General features: G+C 39.6%; 1 gene segment (V, D, J or C); it reads right to left on the reverse strand.

Moving 5' to 3' along the window:
- Positions 1–1,239: 1,239 nt before the first annotated feature.
- On the reverse strand, positions 1,240–24,373 carry LOC133255500 (T cell receptor alpha variable 35-like). The segment is given in 2 exon segments: positions 1,240–1,610; positions 24,343–24,373. Coding segments are annotated over 2 exon segments (402 nt in total).
- Between the last annotated feature and the right edge of the window lie 600 nt (positions 24,374–24,973).

Genomic DNA, 24,973 nt, shown 5'->3' on the forward strand with positions numbered 1-24,973 from the left:
TTTCTAAGGCCCACTTGACTTCACATTCCAGAATGTCTGGCTCTAGGTGAGTGATCATACCATCGTGATTATCTGGGTCGTGAAGATCTTTTTTGTACAGTTCTTCTGTGTATTCTTGCCATCTCTTCTTAATATCTTCTGCTTCTGTTAGGTCCATACCATTTCTGTCCTTTATTGAGCCCATCTTTGCATGAAATGTTCCCTTGGTATCTCTGATTTTCATGAGGAGATCTCTAGTCTTTCCCATTCTGTTGTTTTCCTCTATTTCTTTGCATTGATTGCTGAAGAAGGCTTTCTTATCTCTTCTTGCTATTCTTAGGAACTCTGCATTCAGATGTTTATATCTTTCCTTTTCTCTTTTGCTTTTCACTTCTCTTCTTTTCACAGCTATTTGTAAGGCCTCCCCAGACAGCCATTTTACTTTTTTGCATTTCTTTTCCATGGGGATGGTCTTGATCCCTGTCTCCTGTACAATGTCACGAACCTCATTCCATAGTTCATCAGGCACTCTATCTATCAGATCTAGGCCCTTAAATCTATTTCTCACTTCCACTGTATAATCAATAGGGATTTGATTTAGGTCATACCTGAGTGGTCTAGTGGTTTTCCCTCCTTTCTTCAATTTAAGTCTGAATTTGGCAAGAAGGAGTTCATGGTCTGAGCCATAGTCAGCTCCTGGTCTTGTTTTTGTTGACTGTATAGAGTTTCTCCATCTTTGGCTGCAAAGAATATAATCAATCTGATTTTGGTGTTGACCATCTGGTGATGTCCATGTATAGAGTCTTCTCTTGTGTTGTTGGAAGAGGGTGTTTGTTTGACCAGTGCATTTTCTTGGCAAAACTCTATTAGTCTTTGCCCTGCTTCATTCCGTATTCCAAGGCCAAATTTGCCTGTTACTCCAGGTGTTTCTTGACTTCCTATTTTTGCATTCCAGTCCCCTATAAAGAAAAGGACATCTTGTCTAAATTCATTATACTGTACATTAGATCTTTGTGGTTATTTACTATTCATTACATAATATCTATCCATTTGTAAGAGAAATATGCTAAACATTTGATTGTGATTGTATATTGATCCTTTCTCTTTATATCCTGACAAAATAAGTAAGCAAACCTACTCTATAGATTAGAAAGGAGTTGTGTTCATTAAGCAGAGGTAATGCACCTTGACTACATGAGTTTGCAGTAGCAGAAGGGCAGGGGGCAGGGGCAGGGGTCATGCGCACAGTTGCATCTCATGTCAAGAGAGCAGGAACTGGGAAAGCACGGTGACTGATGTGTTCATTGCCAGTTTGAGTGCAGGCTGCAGGTGCTTGGGGAGCACTGTGCTGCCAGCACAAACGTAGGTGCCTGCATCTTTAGGTTCAGAGGCCGAAATGTTCAGTAAGCTGTCCTTTTTTGTTCCTCCAAACTGAGCAGTCAGTTTCCCATTTCTGGCCAACTCACCACCCTTAAGTAATTTTATTAGTAGGATTGGGCCTTCTCCGGCATCCTGCTTGTACCACAGCAAGAGGTTTAACATGCTTGAGGAATTGCAGTTCATGGAGACGTCCTCTCCCTCCTGAATGGACATAGACTGAGGACTCTGATTCAGCTGTTGGGCACTCACACCTATTTAGAAAATCAAAGAAAGATAGGCTAAACCATTTCAGATCACCTTTCTGAGAGCTGCAATGGACACTCTTTTCCCTAATTCCCCAGCCCTGGCTCTGTGCTTTTCCCTTTTCTTCTTCCTTCCCCCCTCCCCTCCTCCCTCCCTCTGATTCTCCTGTTTCTCTTTTCATAGACCCAGTTATACCTCACCTCCTTCTCTCACAGATTTTCTACCCCTTTAGAATTCCCTGTGTAAGGTCCAGAAGCCCTCAATACTCACATGTCAGGTGCATCCATAGGATTATTAATAAATCTTCAAGGCACATCCCTATCACTTATTTCAGCAAAAAAATTACTTCCTAAAAGGGTTTTTTTTTTTTTTTTTGCTTCAAGAAACTCCCCTGGGCTTAGAGGAACACTATGAATGCTGTCGTAATGTTAAAATATATGCTGTTCTGTATATCAGCCTGTCTGATCTCTAACTGGAGGTTTCTCTGAATTTTGAGCTAATCTTGAAAGTTAATATGAACACAGGCAGTGCCCCCTTGTGGCTAGTCGCTAGATTGCTGTCTGAGAGGTTTTTAAAACTCAATTCTCTTATTTCTCCCATTCACTTGGTGGGTGCTTACTGAGTGCTCACTATCTGCTAGGAAACAGAGACATTAGCAAGACAGGAACTCTTCCCCTGAGCACCTTATAATATATCTTAAGAAAATCAGTGAAAGCTACTCTTATACTAAGCATGATGAACTAAAGACGTATTTTTTTCTGTTTCTTTCTGAGAACCTATGGAAATGACAGTAAAAAAAAATTTTTTTTTTTAAAGTTACGAATGCCAAAGGATTTATACAATAAGCAAGAAATGACAGCAGGTGAGATGTTTTGGGAATTTAGAGTGGACGGAGAAGTGGTAACTGGATTAGCTGAATTAGCTGAATTCAATTAGTTGAATCTTGAGGGCCCAATGAAGGAAATGCTAAAAAAAACCCCAGGTGCCTTGAAAGTCGAAAGCCTATTTTTCTGAAGATTTTGAATAAAAGATCTTAAGAATCTGGGATGCCAGTCTCAGCTGAGAATGAAGCGAGGCCATCTTCTTCTGCTCAAATCCCAGATTTATAACCTATTAAGTATAAATGAATTGGGCTTTTCAAGTGGCTCAGTGGCAAACCTGCAATACAGGAGGCACAGGTTCAATCCCCAGGTTGGGAAGATCCCTTGGAGAAGGAAATGGCAACCTGCTGCAGTATCCTTGCCTGGAAAGTCCCTTGGAGCCTGGTGAGCTACACTCCAGGGGGTTGTAAAAGAGACAGGACATAACAACTAAACCACAAGAAAGTGCGAATGAGCATCTGATATCACTAGACGTTTGAGAAAAATCACACTTAATATGAAAGGCAGAGGCAAAAAACACATAAACAAAACAAACCTAAAAGAGAAAAAACCTTTGGAAAGACGATGCAGGAAGAAGGTTGCCATTGCTCATTAATGCAGTGGTGTGAACATTCGCACTTTTTTAAAAGAAGAAAATAAAGCTCTGAATAAGCAAAACATCATTTTTACAAAATGAAGCTTTAGAGGGGAAATTTTGCTTTAAAAAAAACTTGATTCCCTATCTTGGAATTTCAACCTCCTATGTTCTAGGCTGAGAAGCTGAGGAAGACCTCATGAACTTCCACCATGTCCTGATGACCAAAGTATCTGTCTTTATAGCCCACTATGCTCCTCAGACTTAGGAGAGCAGGGATTTCCACTTCAGATTTTCTGAGTGTCCTTTCCTCCTTCGAGTATCAATTCCAATTACAAGTCTTGGTTTGCCTGAGAATCACTTCTGGTTGTATATTTACCTTGTCTCTTCTCTATTTTTACTGTGTAGTAGGCTTCTTAATATGAATCACTGTCTCTGACCGAGTAAAAATACTGATAACCTTACCTTTCTTTTTTAAATGACTCTGCATTATTTTATTGGAGAAATGCATTAAGAAAAAAACCAAAAAGCATTTTCAAAAAACCAGAAACATCTTCATTAGATAAAAACAAATTTGCATTAATCTACTCCTATCTTAATGGGGTGTGGGAGGCTCAGAGATGACAGGATGAGAGGTTTATCACTAGGTCTCTTGATCTTTTTGTGATCACCACGGCTGTGGCTGTAATAACAATGAGGAGCTGTTGTTCCGGTTTTCCATGAGACCAGCTGCCTCAGCCTTGAATGCATCCCCATTTCCTTGAGAATTCTATCAATATATTTCTATCCTCTAAGGGAAAATAGGCCAGCTAGCGGTGTATGAGGGTGACATTAAACTGGGATAAACATGGTATGCAATTCTAGATGATCAATTTAAAGCATTTTTTCATATATTGAAACAAATAAGGTTATATTACAGAGTAGAATGTAACATGTGAATTCCATGAACATAGGATTTCAGAGAAATTTCATACATATAGGGCACCATATCTCCCAGACTTCCAAGAATATATCCTCACTCTCCCAGATTGTTAGTGGTAATTTGTAGGGAAATTAAAAAAAAAAAAACAAAAAACACTCAGGTTACTAAGATATATGTTATATATGTCTAAAGTGTGCAACAATACTTTATGTGTGCAATAACAAAATATTTCTATAACAACCTAAACAACCTAAGAAATACCATTGCTGTGTATTCTAATTTATTTATTTGGATTCTGTTCTAATTGGAATTGCTAAGCCAGAAAATCAAGGCATAACAAATGCCTGTAGTGAGCTTATTCAGGAAAAAATCCCTGCAATAATAGAATGGATTATTTCTATTTCAAGTTGTAAAAGAAGAAAGATACCAGTCAGGAACCCCAGTAAAACAAAATGAAGTAACAACCAGTGAGCCAGTTTTGAGTGCAGGAAACTGACACCTTCAGGGCTGCACATATTGTCCCTGGGGAGAGGTTTTGGAATCGACAGAGGTCTAGCTCACGGACCTGGCAGGGTCAGAAGCAAAATGACCCAGGTTTCACCATTTTCCGATAGGCAGTTTGGGTAAGTGGGTGCAAAGCGTCACCTGTCTCCAGTTTCCAGGTCAGTGGGCAATGACTATGAGAAAAAATTTGGTAATGGCACCTAATGAAAGGAAGACAGTGGAGGTGAGGACCAACCACAAGATGGGCGAGTGGCCTCTGTGTCTCTGGAGTGGCTGTGGATCTCCTGTGTTTCCCCAGAATTCAAGTTGTCAGAAACGTTCCTTGATGGGAATTTTTCTGCCTCTCAGTTTTCTCATCAGCAAAATGAAGGTAATAATATCTCCATTCGATGTCTTCTCCTATATTAGATCTAGATGAATATGGTTCTTTAAATGTGTATTATATACCATCATTTCCATGATTGTTATGAAAATGAAATCCATCTTACATAACAGATGCTGCCAATTATTATGTGTAGTGTCAAGCAATAGAATCTTTATCCATTTTCCTTTTTGTAGTATATTATGCTTCTGAACAAATTTGAATAAAAATGTATTTCTAAAAAATACCAACACTGTGGTGCTGGCACCCTTGCTCAGGGGATCTGCCCTACACACAGGCACATGACCTACACTATGGTTTGAAAGTGTGGGAAACTGTTTTACCATGAAATGTCCTTCTTACCACACTGTCACAGCAACTAAAAGTGTAACATTTGAGGTGACTTCTTTTCAATCTCCTCTAACATTTCCCTTTTTGAATACAATCTGGGAGAGCTAATCCAGCATGTTGTATTGAAATGGAAGTACAGAGTACAGACCATTCCATTTTACAGATTGATTTGACAATGGAATCCATAAAGTGAAAGAAGATTTTGGAAAGCAATTCAGTGACTAGAAACATTAGGCTTTGAATGGACAACAGGGGAAGTAGAGAGTCACTGGGGTACATGAGGGGTTGGTAAGAAGCAAGAGCAGAGATGGAAGGGAGGCAGATAAAGGCACAGAGATGGTGAAGAACTAAAGACAAAATATTTACATGTCTTAGTTCCGTTCCATCTGGCCCTAAGTTCTGATCTTTTTATCAACAGCAACAAGACAAACGGAAAAAGTCTGCAAATTGAGCTCTGCCACAGGACTGAGTATGACCTATTTCTTTGTGAAGCTAAGTCACAGGTGAGGGGGCTGTAGCCCGTGGGAGGTGAGCACAGGTGAGGCCATGTTGTTGGAGAAGTATAAGAGCAGATTAGGCATGGATCTACGTCTTTTCTCTTCTTCTCTCTCTCTCTCTCATCTATCTACCCATCTATTTGTCTATCTCTATATTTACAATGTAAACTCAGAAGAAAATATTGCCCTTGACTCTGCCCAGTATGACAATCTTGCTGTTCTAGTACTCATGGTAGAGTTTTCATATGCCACAAGGAACCCAATAAATAACTGAGAATTTCTTTCTATTAACATGTTGTGTGAATAACAGATGGGAAAGAGTCTCCTTGGGACAATCAAAGCACAAGATTTGTGAATAGTTATTGCAGCAATCACTGACATTCATGCTATTCTCACCCCATGAGGTTCTACCCACTAAAATGTAACAATTACCAGAACAAAAAGTCAAATTAAATTTCAGAATGAAAGTATAGCTTCCTTTGCTCTCACTCCTTTATCCCCCTTTTTCAGGAATGAGGCAATAACATCTTCCTTAGGCTTCTCATTCTGGCAAGTGTCCCAGCCACCCCTCAGGAGCCCTGTGTCAGGGAGCATCTGTGGTCCAGCTGTATGTTTGGGGACAGCCTGTAAAGATCTGGAATCACTGTGGGTCTCCCCTACAGAGTAGATGCCCAAGTGACTGGACTGGAGGTTGTGATATGCAGGGAACTTTGCTGCCTTTTTCTCATTCAAATTGGCAGTTATTTTTCATTGACTCTTTTCTCCCCTAAATTTCCATAGCACCACCAAGAATATCAGACCTTCGCTATGCTTTTGTCTGTACCAGTATAAGGCATGTGAGGTCGCTGATGAATGGCAGTTTATGGTGAAATCTTTTTCCTCTTGGATGATCAGGGATCATGATCTGTGCTCCAGTTCTTGGATACTCAGCCTGCTCAAAAAGATAAAGTAAAAAAAAAAAAATTTATATATATATATATGATTCACATAAAATGTCCAAGCTCATATTATATTAGAAATGTTTTTTCTTTACCTTGTCTTGTTCTCTCCAGGCGGCAACATTACCACATCAGTATCAAAGTCTGTCTATTTCTACTTGTATCTGGGTCTCAACAGCCTTCCCAAGACAGAATGTGACTCAGTTCCTGCCCTCAGGAAGTTGTCATGATCTCCTAACTCTCCTACATTTAGCCACATACTCACAGGCTGCCTGCAACCCCAGTGTCCCTATGAGTACTTGCAGAAGAGCTTCCATCCCTTGATTTCTTAGGACACAGCTGAGTCAGGTTTTCTTGAATGGGCTTTCCTAGAAGAGGTCACTTTAGCTCAGGGATGACGACTCTTCTGAGAGATCTCATTTGTGCAGGAGACTGCATCAATCAGAGATCAGACCTAGTTTCTTGTTTGTCCAGCACTGTGGAAATCTGAACTCAAATACTTTTTAGACACTACCATACTTTGGCTAGACTGAGAAATGTTGAATAATTACTAACTTTTCAGAAATTATATATGAGTTACGTGTATTTTTTGCAAAAGATAGCTCAGATAGTGAAGAATCTTCCTGCAGTGAGGGAGACCTGGGTTTGATCCTTGGGTTGGGAAAATCCTCTGAAGGAGGGCATGAAAATCCACTCCAGTATTCTTGCCTGGAGAATCCCATGGACAGAAGAGCCTGATGGGCTACAGTTCATATGGTCACAAAGAGTTGGACAGGATCAATAACCTCAGATATGCAGATGACACCACCCTTATGGCAGAAAGTGAAGAAGAACTAAAGAGTCTCTTGATGAAAGTGAAAGAGGAGAGTGAAAAAGTTGGCTTAAAGCTCAACATTCAGAAAACTAAGATCATAGCATCTGGTCCCATCACTTCATGGGAAATAGATGGGGAAACAGTGGAAACAGTATCAGACTTCATTTTTCTGGGCTCCAAAATCACTGCAGATGGTGATTGCAGCCATGAAATTAAGACGCTTACTCCTTGGAAGGAACGTTATGTGCAACCTAGATAGCATATTAAAAAGCAGAGACATTACTTTGTCAACAAAGGTCCATCTAGTCAAGGCTATGGTTTTTCCATTGGTCATGTATGGATGTGAGAGTTGGACTATAAGGAAAGCTGAATGCCGAAGAATTGATGCTTTTGAACTGTGGTGTTGGAGAAGACTCTTGAGAGTCCCTTGGACTGCAAGGCGATCCAACTAGTCCATCCAACAAGTCCTGGATGTTCATCGGCAGGACTGCGGCTGAAGCTCAAACTCCAATACTTTGGCCACCTGATGTGAAGAGCTGACTCATTTGAAAAGACCCTGATGCTGGGAAAGATTGAGGGCAGGAGGAGAAAGGGACTACAGAGGATGAGATGGTTGGATGGCATCACTGACTCAATGGACAAGGGTTTGGGTGGACTCTGGGAGTTGGTGATGGACAGGGAGGCCTGGCGTGCTGTGGTTCATGGGATCGCAAAGAGTCAGACATGACTGAGGGGCTGAACTAAGCATGTAAGCACAGCACAACACATTGCAACAGAATATGTTATTTTATGAGATTTAGAAAAATGTGCTGTTACCCTTGCCTGCTTGAAAGTTTCCCCTTTGTAAATTTTAAAAAGTGAAAAATTCTGCTCTCTGTAGAATTGTTTCTTAACATTGGGTCTGTTTTTTATTTCATTCTTTTAAAACCTGCTTTATTGAGGCATCGGTTCAGTTCAGTCGCTCAGTCCTGTCTGACTCTTTGTGACCCCATGAATCGCAGCACGCCAGGCCTCCCTGTCCAACACCAACTCCTGGAGTTCACTCAAACTCATGTCCATCGAGTTGGTGATGCCATCCAGCCATCTCATCTTCTGCCATCCCCCTCTCCTCCTGCCCCCAATCCCTCCCAGCATCAGGGTCTTTTCCAATGAGTCAACTCTTCGCATGAGGTGGCCAAAGTATTGGATTTCAGCTTTAGCATCAGTCCTTCCAATGAACACCCAGGACTGATTTCCTTTAGGATGAACTGGTTGGATCTCCTTGCAGTCCAAGACTCTCAAGAGTCTTCTCCAACACCATAGTTAAAAGCATCAATTCTTCAGCTTTCTTCACAGTCCAACTCTCACATCCATACATGACCACTGGAAAAACCATAGCCTTGACTAGACGGACCTTTGTTGGCAAAGTAATGTCTCTGCTTTTCAATATGCTATCTAGGTTGGTCATATCTTTCCTTCCAAGGAGTAAGCATCTTTTAATTTCATGGCTGCAATCACCATCTGCAGTGATTTTGGAGCCCAAAAAAGTAAAGTCTGACACTGTTTCCACTGTTTCCCCATCTATTTCCCATGAAGTGATGGGACCAGATGCCATGATTTTCGTTTTCTGAATGTTGAGCTTTAAGCCAACTTTTTCACTCTCCTCTTTCACTTTCATCAAGAGGCTTTTGAGTTCCTCTTCACTTTCTGCCAATAACCTGCATATCTGAGGTTATTGATATTTCTTCCGGGAATCTTGATTCCAGCTTGTGCTTCTTCCAGCCCAGCGTTTCTCATGATGTACTCTGCATAGAAGTTAAATAAGCAGGGTGACAATATACAGCCTTGATGTACTCCTTTTCCTATTTGGAAGCAGTTTGTTTTTCCATGTCCAATTCTAACTGCTGCTTCCTGATCTGCATACAGATTTCTCAAGAGGCAGGTCTGGTGGTCTGGTATTCCCATCTCTTTCAGAATTTTCCATAGTTTCTTGTGATCCACACAGTCAAAGGCTTTGGCATAGTCAATAAAGCAGAAATAGATGTTTTTCTGGAACTCTCTGGCTTTTTTGATGATCCATCAGATGTTGGCAATTTGATCTCTGGTTCCTCTGCCTTTTCTAAAACCAGCTTGAACATCTGGAAGTTCATGGTTCATGTACTGCTGGAGCCTGGCTTGAAGAATTTGAGCATTACTTTACTAGCATGTGAGATGAGTGCAATTGTGCAGTAGTTTGAGCATTCTTTGGCATTGCCTTTCTTTGGGATTGGAATGAAAACTGACCTTTTCCAGTCCTGTGGCCACTGCTGAGTTTTCCAAATTTGCTGGCATATTGAATGCAGCACTTTCACAGCATCATCTTTCAGGCTTTGAAATAGCTCAACTGGAATCCGTCACCTCCACTAGCTTTGTTCATAGTGATGCTTTCTAAGGCCCACTTGACTTCATGCCCAGCTCTTTTCGACCCCATGGACTACAGGCTGCCAGGCTCCTCTGTCCATGAAGTTCTCCAGGCAAGAATACTATAGCGAGTGCTGTTCCTTTCTCCAGGAGATCTTCCCACCACAGGGGTGAAACCCAGGTCTCCCGCATTGCAGGCAGATTCTTTACTGTCTGAGCCATCAGGGAAGACCATGGGATAGAATAAAATTAAGATTACTCATCCTATTCAGCTGCAATACTAAGCTTATTACTCTACTCTAGGAACAGATATTTGGCCACTAAAATTCAACTATTAATCGTTCTCTCCATTTTTTCCCTGTGAGTGGGTCAGCTCTTTGCTTTGCATTTAGGAAGGGGGTTACCCAGGCCCTTGAAACTCAATGTGAGATTATGAAGTACAAGGTGATGAAGAGGATGAAAGGAAATTCATTGTATAACTCACTGATAGGTTCTCCCTCACCCTGGTTGGAGCTTCGGTTTTCCAGAGTAACAGCCCCATCTTGTGACTGCATACATGAACTCCTTTCCTAAGAAAAGGAACTTAAGTCAGTCAGCAGCCAATGGGGCTTTGTGTTTCAGCTCTAAGAATAAGTATCACACAGGTGCTGCCTCTGGACCTCTAGTGGCAAGGTTTCCTGACATAGTACTCTAAAGATTGAATTATTTTCAGTCACTTGGGAATTTTAGAACACTTTCTGTGACATTTTTTTCCTCACAGAAATAATTCTAAATCCCCTCAATCAAATGCCTTTTACTTCCCTTAGTGTGTTGAACTTCCCATGTTGGAGGGCAGTTTCCAAAGGCCCCATTATTCATCTGTAGCATAGGATTTGGTACAGGCTAAGCACTTAATGGCAACCCACTCCAGTACGCTTGCCTGGAAAATCCCATGGGAGGAGAAGCCCGGTAGGCTGCAGTCCACGGGGTTGCTAAGAGTCGGACATGACTGAGTGACTTCACTTTCACTTTTCACTTTCCTGCATTGGAGAAGGAAATGGCAACCCACTCCAGTGTTCTTGCCTGGAGAATCCCAGAGACAGGGGAGCCTGGTGGGCTGCCGTCTATGGGGTCGCACAGAGTCGGACACAACTGAAGCGACTTAGCAGCACCAGCAGCAGCAAGCACTTAATACTAATTTGTTGGGTGAATGTATTAATTAATATGTACTAAGAAAAGTTATATGGAGTAACTCTCAAAATTATTCCATACCAAAGCTTCTAATTTTGTGGTAAATAAATTGAACACAAGTATCCAGCTGTGTATCCACTATGTGTGTGAAGATAAATGCAAGAACAAACCTAAGAGGAAAATTCAAATAGACAGCACACTAGTTCTTATTTTTTATCCTACAAAGAAGGGCAAATTCACATATATAGGAAAGGGAAAACTTGGTTTTGAAAATGTGGCAGTCTATGGATTGGTGGTTGTGTAGTCAATGTCAATTTAATCACCATTAAATGTGTATCTACTGCTTGCCAGGTTATAAACTAACAATTAAAATTTAAGGCTGGTATAATATATAAATGATAGAAATATATATATTTTTAAAATTATTATGCTATATAAGTACTATTGTGTTATACTGTATATATAATATATACAATAACATATATAATATAAATATATAAATGAGAGAAACAATGGAAGTCCTGAAGGAAATATGAAAGTTAAGAGTCATTATATTATTTAGTTACACAATACAAAAGTCAAGCTCAAGTTACAACTTTTTATCTAGTGTTAATTACTGCAACGGTCAGATGGTATGGACAATCCAGACCAAGCACAGAGAACCATAAATATTGTGGCACTTTTTATTTTTGTTGATTTGTTTTTACATAATAATTTCTTTGTGATACAATTCACATAAAATTCAATTCACCCGTTTAAATTGTACAATTTAATGTGTTTTTTTTGGTATATTCACAGAATTGTGCAGCCATCACCAAAGTCAATTTTAGAACATTGCATAATCTCTTAAAGGAACCTATACCATTAGCAGACACTCACCATTTCTCCTCATGAAATTACACCTAGGCAACTACTAATCTACTCTCTGTCTTAGTCCACTTGGACTGCCTTATGAAATTACCACAGACTGAGTAGTTTAGAAACAACAGAGATTTTTTCCCCCATACAGTTCTAGAGGCTGGAAATTCAAGAACAAGGCACTGGCAGATTGGGTATCTAGTGAGGACTGGCTTCCTGGCTCATAGGTGATGCCTGCTTGCTGTCTCCTCATGTGGTAGAAGGGGCAAAGGCTGTCTTTCAGTTCAGTTCAGTCACTCAGTCCTGTCCAACTCTTCGTGACCCCATGGACTGCAGCATGCCAGGCCTCCCCGTCCATCACCAACTCCCAGAGTTTACTCAAAGTCATGTCCGTTGAGTCGGTGATGGCATAAAACCATCTCATCCTCTCATCCATCCCCTTCTCCTCCTGCCTTGAATCTCTTCCAGCATCAGGGTCTTTTCAAATGAGTCAGTTCTTCTCAGCAGGTGGCCAAAGTATTTGAGCTTCAGCTTCAGCATCAGTCCTTCCAATGAATATTCAGGACTGATTTCCTTTAGGATGGACTGGTTGGATCTCCTTGCAGTCCAAGGGACTCTCAAGAGTCTTCTCCAACACCACAGTTCAAAAGCATCAGTTCTTCAGCACTCAGCTTTTTTTATAGTCCAGCTCGCTCATCTATACATGACTACTGGAAAAGCCATAGCTTTGACTAGACAGACCTTTGTTGTTCCATGTCCAGTTCTAACTGCTGTTTCCTGACCTGCATACCGATTTCTCTGGAGCCTCTTTTATAAGAGCACTCATTTCAAAGGAGCCATATTGGTGTGGTCCACTCAGATCAGTCTCCCGAGGCAGAGAGCAAGGAGGAGAAAGATTGGAGATTGTATGTGAGAGGCAAATATAATACTTTGAGCTGACAATCTGTATCTAGTTGTCTATTCTTTCACTCATACCATAGTTTTAACTTCATAGTCTTAATATTTAAGGTAGACGAAGTCCTTGTCTTGCTTTTTACATTCCAGAGTGCTTTAAATAATCTTGACCTCTTAAAAAATACAAAGTTTTGAATTAGCTTTTCCATTACACACACATACACAGAGATGAGACTGATGGGGACTTCATTGAATTTATTTATAAAATGTGAGAAGACTCACATTTTTGCCTCATCTTTTAATTCATGAACATGGTATATTCTCCCATTTATATGTGTGTATTAGTCACTCAGTTATGTCCAACTCTTTGTGATCCCATGGACAGTAGCCTCCAGGCTCCTCTTCCCATGGAATTCTCCAGGGAAGAATACTGGAGTAGGTTGCACTGCCTTTTCCAGGGGATCTTCCTGACCCAGGGATCAAACCCAGGTCTCCTGCATTGCAGGCAGATTCTATACCAACTGAGCCACCAGGGACTTATTTATATGCAACTATAAATTATTTTTTATAGTTTTCTATGCTGTGAACTTCCAGATGTTCAAGCTGGTTTTAGAAAAGGCAGAGGAACCAGAGATCAAATTGCCAACATCCGCTGGATCATCAAAAAAGCCAGAGAGTTCCAGAGAAACATCTATTTCTGCTTTATTGACTATGCCAAAGCCTTTGACTGTGTGGATCACAAGAAACTGTGGAAAATTCTGAAAGAGATGGGAATACCAGACTACCTGACCTGCTTCTTGAGAAACCTATATGCAGGTCAGGAAGCAACAGTTAGAACTGGACATGGAACAACAGACTGGTTCCAAATAGGAAAAGGAGTACATCAAGGTTGTGTACTGTCACCCTGCTTATTTAACTTATACACAGAGTACATCATGAGAAATGCTGGGCTGGAGGAAGCACGAGCTGGAATCAAGATTGCCGGGAGAAATACCTCAGCCATGCAGATGACACCACCCTTATGGCAGAAAGTGAAGAGGAACTCAAAAGCCTCTTGATGAAAGTAAAAGAGGAGAGTGAAAAAGTTGGCTTAAAGCTCAACATTCAGAAAACGAAGATCATGGCATCTGGTCCCATCACTTCATGGGAAATAGATGGGGAAACAGTGGAAACAGTGTGAGACTTTATATTTTTGGGCTCCAAAATCACTGCAGATGGTGACTGCAGCCATGAAATTAAAAGATGCTTACTCCTTGGAAAAAAGTTATGACCAACCTAGATAGCATATTGAAAAGCAGAGACATTACTTTGCCAACAAAGGTCCGTCTAGTCAAGGCTATTGTTTTTTCCAGGGGTCATGTATGGATGTGAGAGTTGGACTGTGAAGAAAGCTGAGCACTGAAGAATTGATGCTTTTGAATTGTGGTGTTGGAGAAGAGCAAGAGAAAACTTTTGGGGGGTGTAACTACACAATGGAATACGACTCAGCAATTCAAAGGAATGAACTATGATAAATGCAACAACATGGATGAATCTCAAAATAAATATACCCAAAGAAACCAGACAGGAGAAAATATATACTCTAGGATTCTGTTTACATAAAACTAGAGAAAATGCACACTGATCTACAGAAAGAAAGAGCAGACTAGTGATTGCTTCAGACTGAATGGGGATTGGAGGGGGGACATGGTAAGAAGATATACAGGAGGGATTAAAAAGGACCACAAAGGGAGGAGCTAAGATGGCGGAGGAGTAGGACGGGGAGAACACTTTCTCCCCCACAAATTCATCAAAAGAACATTTAAACGCCGAGTAAATTCCACAAAACAACTTCTGAATGCTGGCAGAGGACATCAGGCACCCAGAAAAGCAACCCAAGTCTTCGAAAGGCGGTAGGAAAAAATATAAAAGACAAAAAAAAAGGGACAAAAGAGGGAGGGACAGAGTTCCGTCCTGGGAAGGGAGTCTTAAAAGAGAGAAGTTTCCAAACACCAGGAAACCTTCTCACTGCCGAATCTGTGCCAAGCCTTGGAAGCACAGAGGGCAACATAACAGGGAGGAAAAATAAATAATTAAAACCCACACATTGCGAGCCCTACGGTAACTCCCCCAGCGGAGAAGCAGCGCAGATGCCTGCATCCGCCATTAGCAAGCGGGGGCTGGGCGGGGAGGCGCTGTGCGGGCTGCATCGCAAGAATCTGGCCTGAATACCCCAAGCGCTATCTGAGCGAAATAATTTGGGCTAGCAAACCAGACTGTGGGATATCTACCACGCGAAAAGCCAGCCCTAACCTATGACACCGCCAGGCCCATGCATGGAACAAAGGACTGAACAGAGATAGCCGGCGGCAGACCATCCCCCTCTGGTGATAGGCAGGCAGAGCCGGAAGGGGACAATCGCAGCCCCAGAGAGACATTATCTATAAAACTGTAAGCAGGCTTCTTTGCTATCTAAAATTCTTGGGGGTCTGGACGGTCAACATCTGCCTGAGAAGGTGTGCTGGTGCACAACTAGATAACCGAGTGGCGAGGAGGCAATAAGTCGCAGCAATCGCGTGCGCAAAACACCTCATCACCTGAGCTTCTCGGATCTGGGAAGGGCACAAAACGCAGGCCCAACCGAGAGTCTGCGCCTCTGAGGACTACCCGAGTGCCTGAACCTGAGCGGCTTGTTCCTGGGAAGTACAGGCAGCCCAGGGCCAGCCGCGGATGGTTCGCGGCGGAGCAACCTAGAGCCTGAGCAGCAGTGGGCAGAGAGGCTACACGCGCTGTGAACGGGGGGGGGCAGACCCAGTGTGGCTGAGGCACTGTGAGCACACGCCAGTGTTATTTGTTTGCAGCATCCCTCCGTACCTCCCCTCAGCGCGACTGAACAAGTGGCCTTAAAAAAAAAAAAAAGTGTCCTCCACCGTCCCCTTTGTGTCAGGGCGGAAACCAGACACTGAAGAGACCAGCAAACAGAAGAAGCTATAACAGAGGGAACCACCTTGGAAGCTACAGGCAATAGATTAAAACCCTGTGGTTACTACCATCTACATAGGAAGGGGCCTATAGCTCTTGAGAAATATAAGTCAGACCAAGGAACTAGCCAAAAATGAACGGAACTCACAATACTCACAAGAAAACCGGAGAAAGTCCTAGATATATTTTTACTATTTGTACGATCATTCTTTGTTTCTTTTTTTTTTTAATTATTTTTTTTAATTAAAAAAAAAGTTTTAAAGTCCTCTATTATTCCTTTAATTTCCACTTTTATAACTGATTACTTTGCAAAGAAAAAAAAAAGACCCTATTTTTTTTAAAGCAAACTTCATACATATATATATATTTTTTAATAATTTTTTGACCTTTTTTTCCCTTCTTTTCTTTAACATTGTATTTTTGAAATTCCGAACTCTACTCTAGATTTTTAATTTTAGCTTTTTAGTATTTGTTATCAATTTTGTACCTATAGTTTTTTTTTGTTTTTGTTTTTATATAATTTCTGTGACCCTTTTTTCTTTTTTTCTTTTTCTTTTTCTCTGTTTCTTTCTCTTCTTTTTTAAAATAACATTGTATATCTGAAATTCCAAACTCTACTCTAGATTTTTCATTTATGCTTTTTGGTATTTGTTATCAACTTTGTACCTGTATTTTTTTTTTTTTTATAATTTATGCGACTTTGTTTGTTCTTGTTTGGTTTTTTTTTTCCTCTCTCTTTCTTTTTCTTCTTCTTTTTTTAACATTGTATTTTTGAAATTCCAAACTCTACTCTAGATTTTTAACTTTTGCTTTTTGGTATTAGTTATCAATTTTGTACATATATTTTCTTTATAATTTTTGAGACCTTGTTTGTTTTTGTTTGTTCATTTTTTCTCTCTTTCTTTTCCTTCTTCTTTTCTTTAACATCGTAGTTTTGAAATTCCAAACTCTACTCTAGATTTTTAATTTTTGCTTTTATGTATTTGTTACCAATTTTGTACCTTTAAGAACACAATCTTCAGTACCCATTTTTCACTAGGGTGCGAGATTACTGGCTTAACTGCTCTCTCTCCCTTTGGACTCTCCTTTTTCTCCACTAGGTCGCCTGTGTCTCCTCCCTAACCCCTCTCTACTCTACCCAACTCTGTGAATTTCTGTGTGTTCCAGACGGTGGAGAACACTTAGGGAACTGATTACTGGCTGGATCTGTCTCCCTCCTTTTCTTTCCCCCCATTTATCCTCCTGGCCACCTCTGCCACCTTCCTCCTTCTTCTCTTCTCTGTATAACTCTATGAACAACTCTGAGCGGTCCAGTTGTGGAGTGCACATAAGGAAGAGATTAGTGAATAGCCCACTCTCTCCTCTATTGATTCCACCTCATCTTATTCGGGTCACCTCTAACTCCCTCCTCACTCTTCTCTTCTCCATATAACGCTGTAAACCTCTCTGGGTGAAACAAGTTTCAGGGCAAGACATACCAAGCAAATTCTCCAGCAACAAGGAACTCAGCCCTGAGCTCCAAGATACAGGCAGCCCAAAGTCACCCCAAAACCATAGACATCCCATAATTCATTACTGAACATTTCATTGCACTCCAGAGAGAAGAAATACAGCTCCACCCACCAGAACACTGACACAAGCTTCCCTAACCAAGAAACCTTGACAAGCCACCTGTACAAACCCACACAGAGCAAGGAAATGCCACAATAAAGAGAACTCCACAAACTGCCAGAATACAGAAAGGACACCCCAAACTCAGCAATTTAAACAAGATGAAGAGACAGAGGAATACCCAGCAGATAAAGGAACAGGATAAATGCCCACCAAACCAAACAAAAGAGGAAGAGATAGGGAATCTACCTGATAAAAAATTCCGAATAATGATAGTGAAATTGATCAAAAATCTTGAAATCAAAATGGAATCACAGATAAATAGCTTGGAGATAAAGATTGAGAAGATGCAAGAAAGGTTTAACAAGGACCTAGAAGAAATAAAAGAGAGTCAATATAAAATGAATAATGCAATAAATGAAATTAAAAACACTCTGGAGGCAACAAATAGTAGAATAACAGAGGCAGAAGATAGGATTAGTGAATTAGAAGATAGAATGGTAGAAATAAATGAATCAGAGAGGATAAAAGAAAAACGAATTAAAAGAAATGAGGACAATCTCAGAGACCTCCAGGACAATATTAAACGCTACAACATTCGAATCATAGGGGTCCCAGAAGAAGAAGACAAAAAGAAAGACCATGAGAAAATACGTGAAGAGATAATAGTTGAAAACTTCCCTAAAATGGGGAAGGAAATAATCACCCAAGTCCAAGAAACACAGAGAATCCCAAACAGGATAAACCCAAGGTGAAACACCCCAATACACATGTTTAATCAAATTAACAAAGATCAAACACAAAGAACAAATATTAAAAGCAGCAAGTGAAAAACAACAAATAACACACAAGGGAATTCCCATAAGGGTAACAGCTGATCTTTAAATAGAAACTCTTCAAGTCAGGAGGGAATGGCAAGACATACTTAAAGTGATGTAAGAAAATAACCTACAGCCCAGATTATTGTATCCAGCAAGGATCTCATTCAAATATGAAGGAGAAATCAAAAGCTTCTCACACAAGCAAAAGCTGAGAGAATTCAGCACCACCAAACCAGGTCTCCAACAAATACTAAAGGATATTCTCTAGACAGGAAACACAAAAACGGTGTATAAACTCGAACCCAAAACAATAAATAAATGGCAACGGGATCATACTTATCAGTAATTACCTTAAATGTAAATGGGTTGAATGCCCCAACCAAAAGACAAAGACTGGCTGAATGGATACAAAAACAAGACCCCTACATATGTTGTCTACAAGAGACCCACCTCAAAACAAGGGACACATACAGACTGAAAGTGAAGGGCTGGAAAAAGATTTTCCATGCAAATAGGGACCAAAAGAAAGCAGGAGTAGCAATACTCATATCAGATAAAATAGACTTTAAAACAAAGGCTGTGAAAAGAGACAAAGATGGTCACTACATAATGATCAAAGGATCAATCCAAGAAGAAGATATAACAATTATAAATATATATGCACCCAACACGGGAGCGCCGCAATATGTAAGACAAATGCTAACAAGTATGAAAGGAGAAATTAACAATAACACAATAATAGTGGGAGACTATAATACCCGACTCACAACTATGGATAGATCAACTAAACAGAAAATTAACAAGGAAACACAAACGTTAAACGATACAATAGACCAGTTAGACCTAATTGATATCTATAGGACATTTCATCCCAAATCAATGAATTTCACCTTTTTCTCAAGCGCACATGGAACCTTCTCCAGGATAGATCACATCCTGGGCCATAAATCTAGCCTTGCTAAATTAAAAAAAATAGAAATCATTCCAAGCATCTTTTCTGACCACAATGCAGTAAGATTAGATCTCAATTACAGGAGAAAAACTATTAAAAATTCCAACATATGGAGAATGAACACCACCCTGCTGAATAACCAACAAATCACAGAAGAAATAAAAAAGAAATCAAAATTTGCATAGAAACTAATGAAAATGAAAACACAACAACTCAAAACCTGTGGGACACTTTAAAAGCAGTCCTAAGGGGAAAGTTCATAGCAATACAGGCATACCTAAAGAAACAAGGAAAAAGTCAAATAAATAACCTAACCCTACACCTAAAGCAACTAGAAAAGGAAGAAACGAAGAACCCCAGGGTTAGTAGGAGGAAAGAAATCTTAAAAATTAGGGCAGAAATAAATGCAAAAGAAACAAAAGAGACCATAGCAAAAATCAACAAAGCCAAAAGCTGGTTCTTTGAGAGGATAAATAAAATTGACAAACCATTAGCCAGACTCATCAAGAAACAAAGGGAGAAAAATCAAATCCATAAAATTAGAAATGAAAATGGAGAGATCACAACAGACAACATAGAAATACAAAGGATCATAAGAGACTACTATCAACAATTATATGCCAATAAAATGGACAACGTGGAAGAAATGGACGAATTCTTAGAAAAGTACAACTTTCCAAAACTCGACCAGGAAGAAATAGAAAATCTTAACAGACCCACCACAAGCACGGCAATTGAAACTGTAATCAAAAATCTTCCAGCAAACAAAAGCCCAGGTCCAGACGGCTTCACAGCTGAATTCTACCAAAAATTTGGAGAAGAGCTAACACCTATCCTGCTCAAACTCTTCCAGAAAATTGCAGAGGAAGGTAAACTTCCAAACTCATTCTATGAGGCCACCATCACCCTAATACCAAAACCTGACAAAGATGCCACAAAAAAAGAAAACTACAGGCCAATATCACTGATGAACATAGATGCAAAAATCCTTAACAAAATTCTAGCAATCAGAATCCAACAACACATCAAAAATATCATACACCATGACCAAGTGGGCTTTATCCCAGGGATGCAAGGATTCTTCAATATCCACAAATCAATAAATATAATACACCACATTAACAAATTGAAAAATAAAAACCATATGATTATCTCAATAGATGCAGAGAAAGCCTTTGACAAAATTCAACATCCATTTATGATAAAAACTCTCCAGAAAGCAGGAATAGAAGGAACATACCTCAACATAATAAAAGCTATATATGACAAACCCACAGCAAACATTATCCTCAATGGTGAAAAATTGAAAGCATTTCCTCTAAAGTCAGCAACAAGACAAGGGTGCCCACTTTCACCATTACTATTCAACATAGTTTTGGAAGTTTTGGCCATAGCAATCAGAGCAGAAAAAGAAATAAAAGGAATCCAAATTGGAAAAGAAGTAAAACTCTCATTGTTTGTAGATGACATGATCCTCTACATAGAAAACCCTAAAGACTCCACCAGAAAATTACTAGAACTAATCAATGATTATAGTAAAGTTGCAGGATATAAAATCAATACACAGAAATCCCTTGCATTCCCATACACTGATAATGAGAAAACTGAAAGAGACATTAAGGAAACAATTCCACTCACCATTGCAATGGAAAGAATAAAATACTTAGGAATATATCTACCTAAAGAAACTAAAGACCTATATATAGAAAACTATAAAACACTGGTGAAAGAAATCAAAGAGGACACTAATAGATGGAGAAATAGACCATGTTCATGGATTGGAAGAATCAATATAGTGAAAATGAGTATACTACCTAAAGCAATTTATAGATTCAATGCAATCCCTATCAAGCTACCAATGGCATTCTTCACAGAGCTAGAACAAATAATTTCTCAATTTGTATGGAAATACAAAAAACCTCGAATAGCCAAAGCTATCTTGAGAAAGAAGAATGGAACTGGAGGAATCAACCTACCTGACTTCAGGCTCTACTACAAAGCCACAGTTATCAAGACAATATGGTACTGCCACAAAGACAGAAATATTGATCAATGGAACAAAGTAGAAAGCCCAGAGATAAATCCACGCATATATGGACACCTTATCTTTGACAAAGGAGGCAAGAATATACAATGGATTAAAGACAATCTCTTTAACAAGTGGTGCTGGGAAAACTGGTCAACCACTTGTAAAAGAATGAAACTAGAACACTTTCTAACACCATACACAAAAATAAACTCAAAATGGATTAAAGATCTAAATGTAAGACCAGAAACTATAAAACTCCTAGAGGAGAACATAGGCAAAACACTCTCTGACATACATCACAGCAGGATCCTCTATGACCCACCTCCCAGAATATTGGAAATAAAAGCAAAAATAAACAAATTGGACCTAATTAAACTTAAAAGCTTCTGCACATCAAAGGAAACTATTAGCAAGGTGAAAAGGCAGCCTTCAGAATGGGAGAAAATAATAGCAAGTGAAGCAACGGACAAACAACTAATCTCAAAAATATACAAGCAACTCCTACAGCTCAACTCCAGAAAAATAAATGACCCAATCAAAAAATGGGCCAAAGAACTAAATAGACATTTCTCCAAAGAAGACATACAGATGGCTAATAAACACATGAAAAGATGCTCAACATCACTCATTATCAGAGAAATGCAAATCAAAACCACTATGAGGTACCATTTCCCACCAGTCAGAATGGCTGCGATCCAAAAGTCTACAAGCAATAAACGCTGGAGAGGGTGTGAAGAAAAGGGAACCCTCTTACACTGTTGGTGGGAATGCAAACTAGTACAGCCACTATGGAGAACAGTGTGGAGATTCCTTAAAAAACTGGAAATAGAACTGCCTTATGATCCAGCAATCCCACTGCTGGGCATACACACTGAGGAAACCAGAAGGGAAAGAGACACGTGTACCACAATGTTCATTGCAGCACTGTTTATAATAGCCAGGATATGGAGGCAACCTAGATGTCCATCAGCAGATGAATGGATAAGAAAGCAGTGGTACATATACACAATGGAGTATTACTCAGCCATTAAAAAGAATACATTTGAATCAGTTCTAATGAGATGGATGAAACTGGAACCTATTATACAGAGTGAAGTAAGCCAGAAAGAAAAACACCAATACAGTATACTAACACATATATATGGAATTTAGAAAGATGGTAACAATAACCCTGTGTACGAGACAGCAAAAGAGACACTGATGTATAGATCAGTCTTATGGACTCTGTGGGAGAGGGAGAGGGTGGGGAGATTTGGGAGAATAGCATTGAAACATGTATAATATCATGTATGAAACGAGTCACCAGTCCAGGTTCGATGCACAATACTGCATGTTTGGGGCTGGTGCACTGGGACGACCCAGAGGGAGGGTATGGGGAGGGAGGAGGGAGGAGGGTTCAGGATGGGGAACACATGTATACCTGTGGCAGATTCATTTCGATATTTGGCAAAACTAATACAGTATTGTAAAGTTTAAAAATAAAATAAAATTAAAAAAAATAAAAAAATAAATAAATAAAAAGAAAGGACCACAAAGAATAAGGCCACCAAGGAACTTTGGGGTCCTGCATGTGCTTTTACCTTTATTCTAATAATGATTTCACACTTATATACCTTGTAAAAAATGATCAAATTGTACATTTTAAGTACAACTTATTTGATGTCAAATGTGAGAGTTGGACTGTGAAGAAAGCTGAGTGCTGAAGAATTGATGCTTTTGAACTGTGGTGTTGGAGAAGACTCTTGAGAGTCCCTTGGACTGCAAGAAGATCCAGCCAGTCCATCCTAAAGGAAATCAGTCCTGGGTATTCAAGGGAAGGACTGATGCTAAAGATGAAACTCCAATACTTTGGCCACCTCATGTGAAGAGTTGACTCATTGGAAAAGACCCTGATGCTGGGAGGGATTGGGGGCAGGAGGAGAAGGGGATGACAGAGGATGAGATGGCTGGATGGCATCACCGACTCGATGGACATGAGTTTGAGTGAACTCCGGGAGTTGGTGATGGACTTGGAGGCCTGGCGTGCTGCGATTCATGGGGTCGCAAAGAGCCGGACACGACTGATCGACTGAAGTGAACTGATGCTGTGGTATTGTAACTATATTTTACAAATTTAATCCTAAGTATATTGATTCTTATTTTTAGTACATTGATTCTTATGTGCTTTTGATAATATTTTTTAAAAATTTCATTTCTAAGTTTTAGTTAGTTACATATGACATATAATTTTAAATATTATGTTACTAAACTGCTTTAGTAATTTGTAGATTATTTTGCATTGTTTATATCACAATCATATTTGTGATATGATAGTCCTTGATTTCTAATTACTAAAACTTTTGTTTCTTTTTAAATTCTTTCTATACCAGCTAGGATCCAGTACACTGTTTAACAGAAATAGTGCTATCTGGCTTCCTTGAAAGAAAGGATTTAACATTTCACCATTATGTTGGGTATTTGCTTTATGTTTATAGCATATACCTTTTACAAAAGTGAAGAAGATTTTCTTTTACTCCTAAGTTGCTGGGAATTTCTTTCTTTACAATGAGAGAATGATGATTACACATTTAACACTTTTGTGTAATTTTTATTGATTGTGTGTTGATGTTTTTATTAATGTGAATTATTACTTTAATTGATTTAAAGTGTTAAATAAGTATACATAGAGCCCAACTTGGTTGTGGGTGCTTTTATATAAAATTCTAATTGTTTTGCTAATGTTTCATTAAAAAGTTTTGAGTTTCTGTTCATTGAAAGACTCTATCTTATACCTTGCAAAAAATTTCTTCATTCAAGTTTTAGTGTCAAGACTATGGTGTCCTTTTACAGTGCCTATTCCTTTTTTTCTGTATTTAGGTAAGTTTGGTATGCAAGTTATGATAGGTTATGCTGTTATAATAAGCAACTCCAAATATCTATGGCTTAATGAAACAGTCATAATTCATTTAGAATCAAAGTGATTCCCCAGGTCAGCTATACTACATGTGATGGTTAATGCTTTCACATTTGAACCTCTGTAAACATTGTATCAACACACAATTCAACAATCACCACAGTCTGTGAAAGTAAAGGTTGAAATTTAAACTAGACAGTTAAATGCCACTATTGTGAAGTGACACATGCCGTTTCTATTCACATTTCTTTGGCTGAAGGAAGTCCTATGGCTCTGTGAGTCTTCAGGAGGCAATTCTGCTGCATGGCTGGTATAGAGGGAACTGGATACAGTGCTGACGAATAGCTATCATGCGCTCCATAGTTGAGCTCCCCACTTGTAACCAAGAACTTATTTCCTCCCTTCTCCCTATGCAGGAGGCAGGTACTCCTTCTCTAAGCAAGATGGCTTAGAAACCCTGTTCAGTCACCCCTTTTGAGGAAAAGCAAGGTCTCTAATTGAGACCCTGTAGTCTTCCTCAGATGTCTCTTGGTGTGAAGATCTATGAAAAGACAAATAAGCAGAAAGCAAACAAGTGAAGAAAGACAAGTAAGCTCCACATACTAAGTATACCATTATGGAGAAGACATTGGATTATATCATTCCAAGTTCCCTTGGGAAGAGAAGAGACACAGCGCTGATGTGAAGCAAGTCTACGGTCCCAGGAGGAATTGGTTGTGGCATTTCTTACCCTATTTTGATGAGACTCTGATTGTGTTTTATGTAAGGAGCTAGCTTGCTCATTGCTTTGCACATTCTCTGACTTAGTGCTCAAGGATATTCTTTTTCCATTATCTCCTTTGGCCACATCTTAAGGACTATCACTTCTATATTGGTAAATAGACTTCTCAGTCTTCTCTACCTGGATTTGTTAAGAGCTGAAGAAATACAACTGACTTTCAAACATTGCAGGAGTCCAGGG

Source organism: Bos javanicus, chromosome 10 (assembly GCF_032452875.1).
Source record: "Bos javanicus breed banteng chromosome 10, ARS-OSU_banteng_1.0, whole genome shotgun sequence".
Taxonomy (NCBI): Eukaryota; Metazoa; Chordata; class Mammalia; order Artiodactyla; family Bovidae; genus Bos; species Bos javanicus.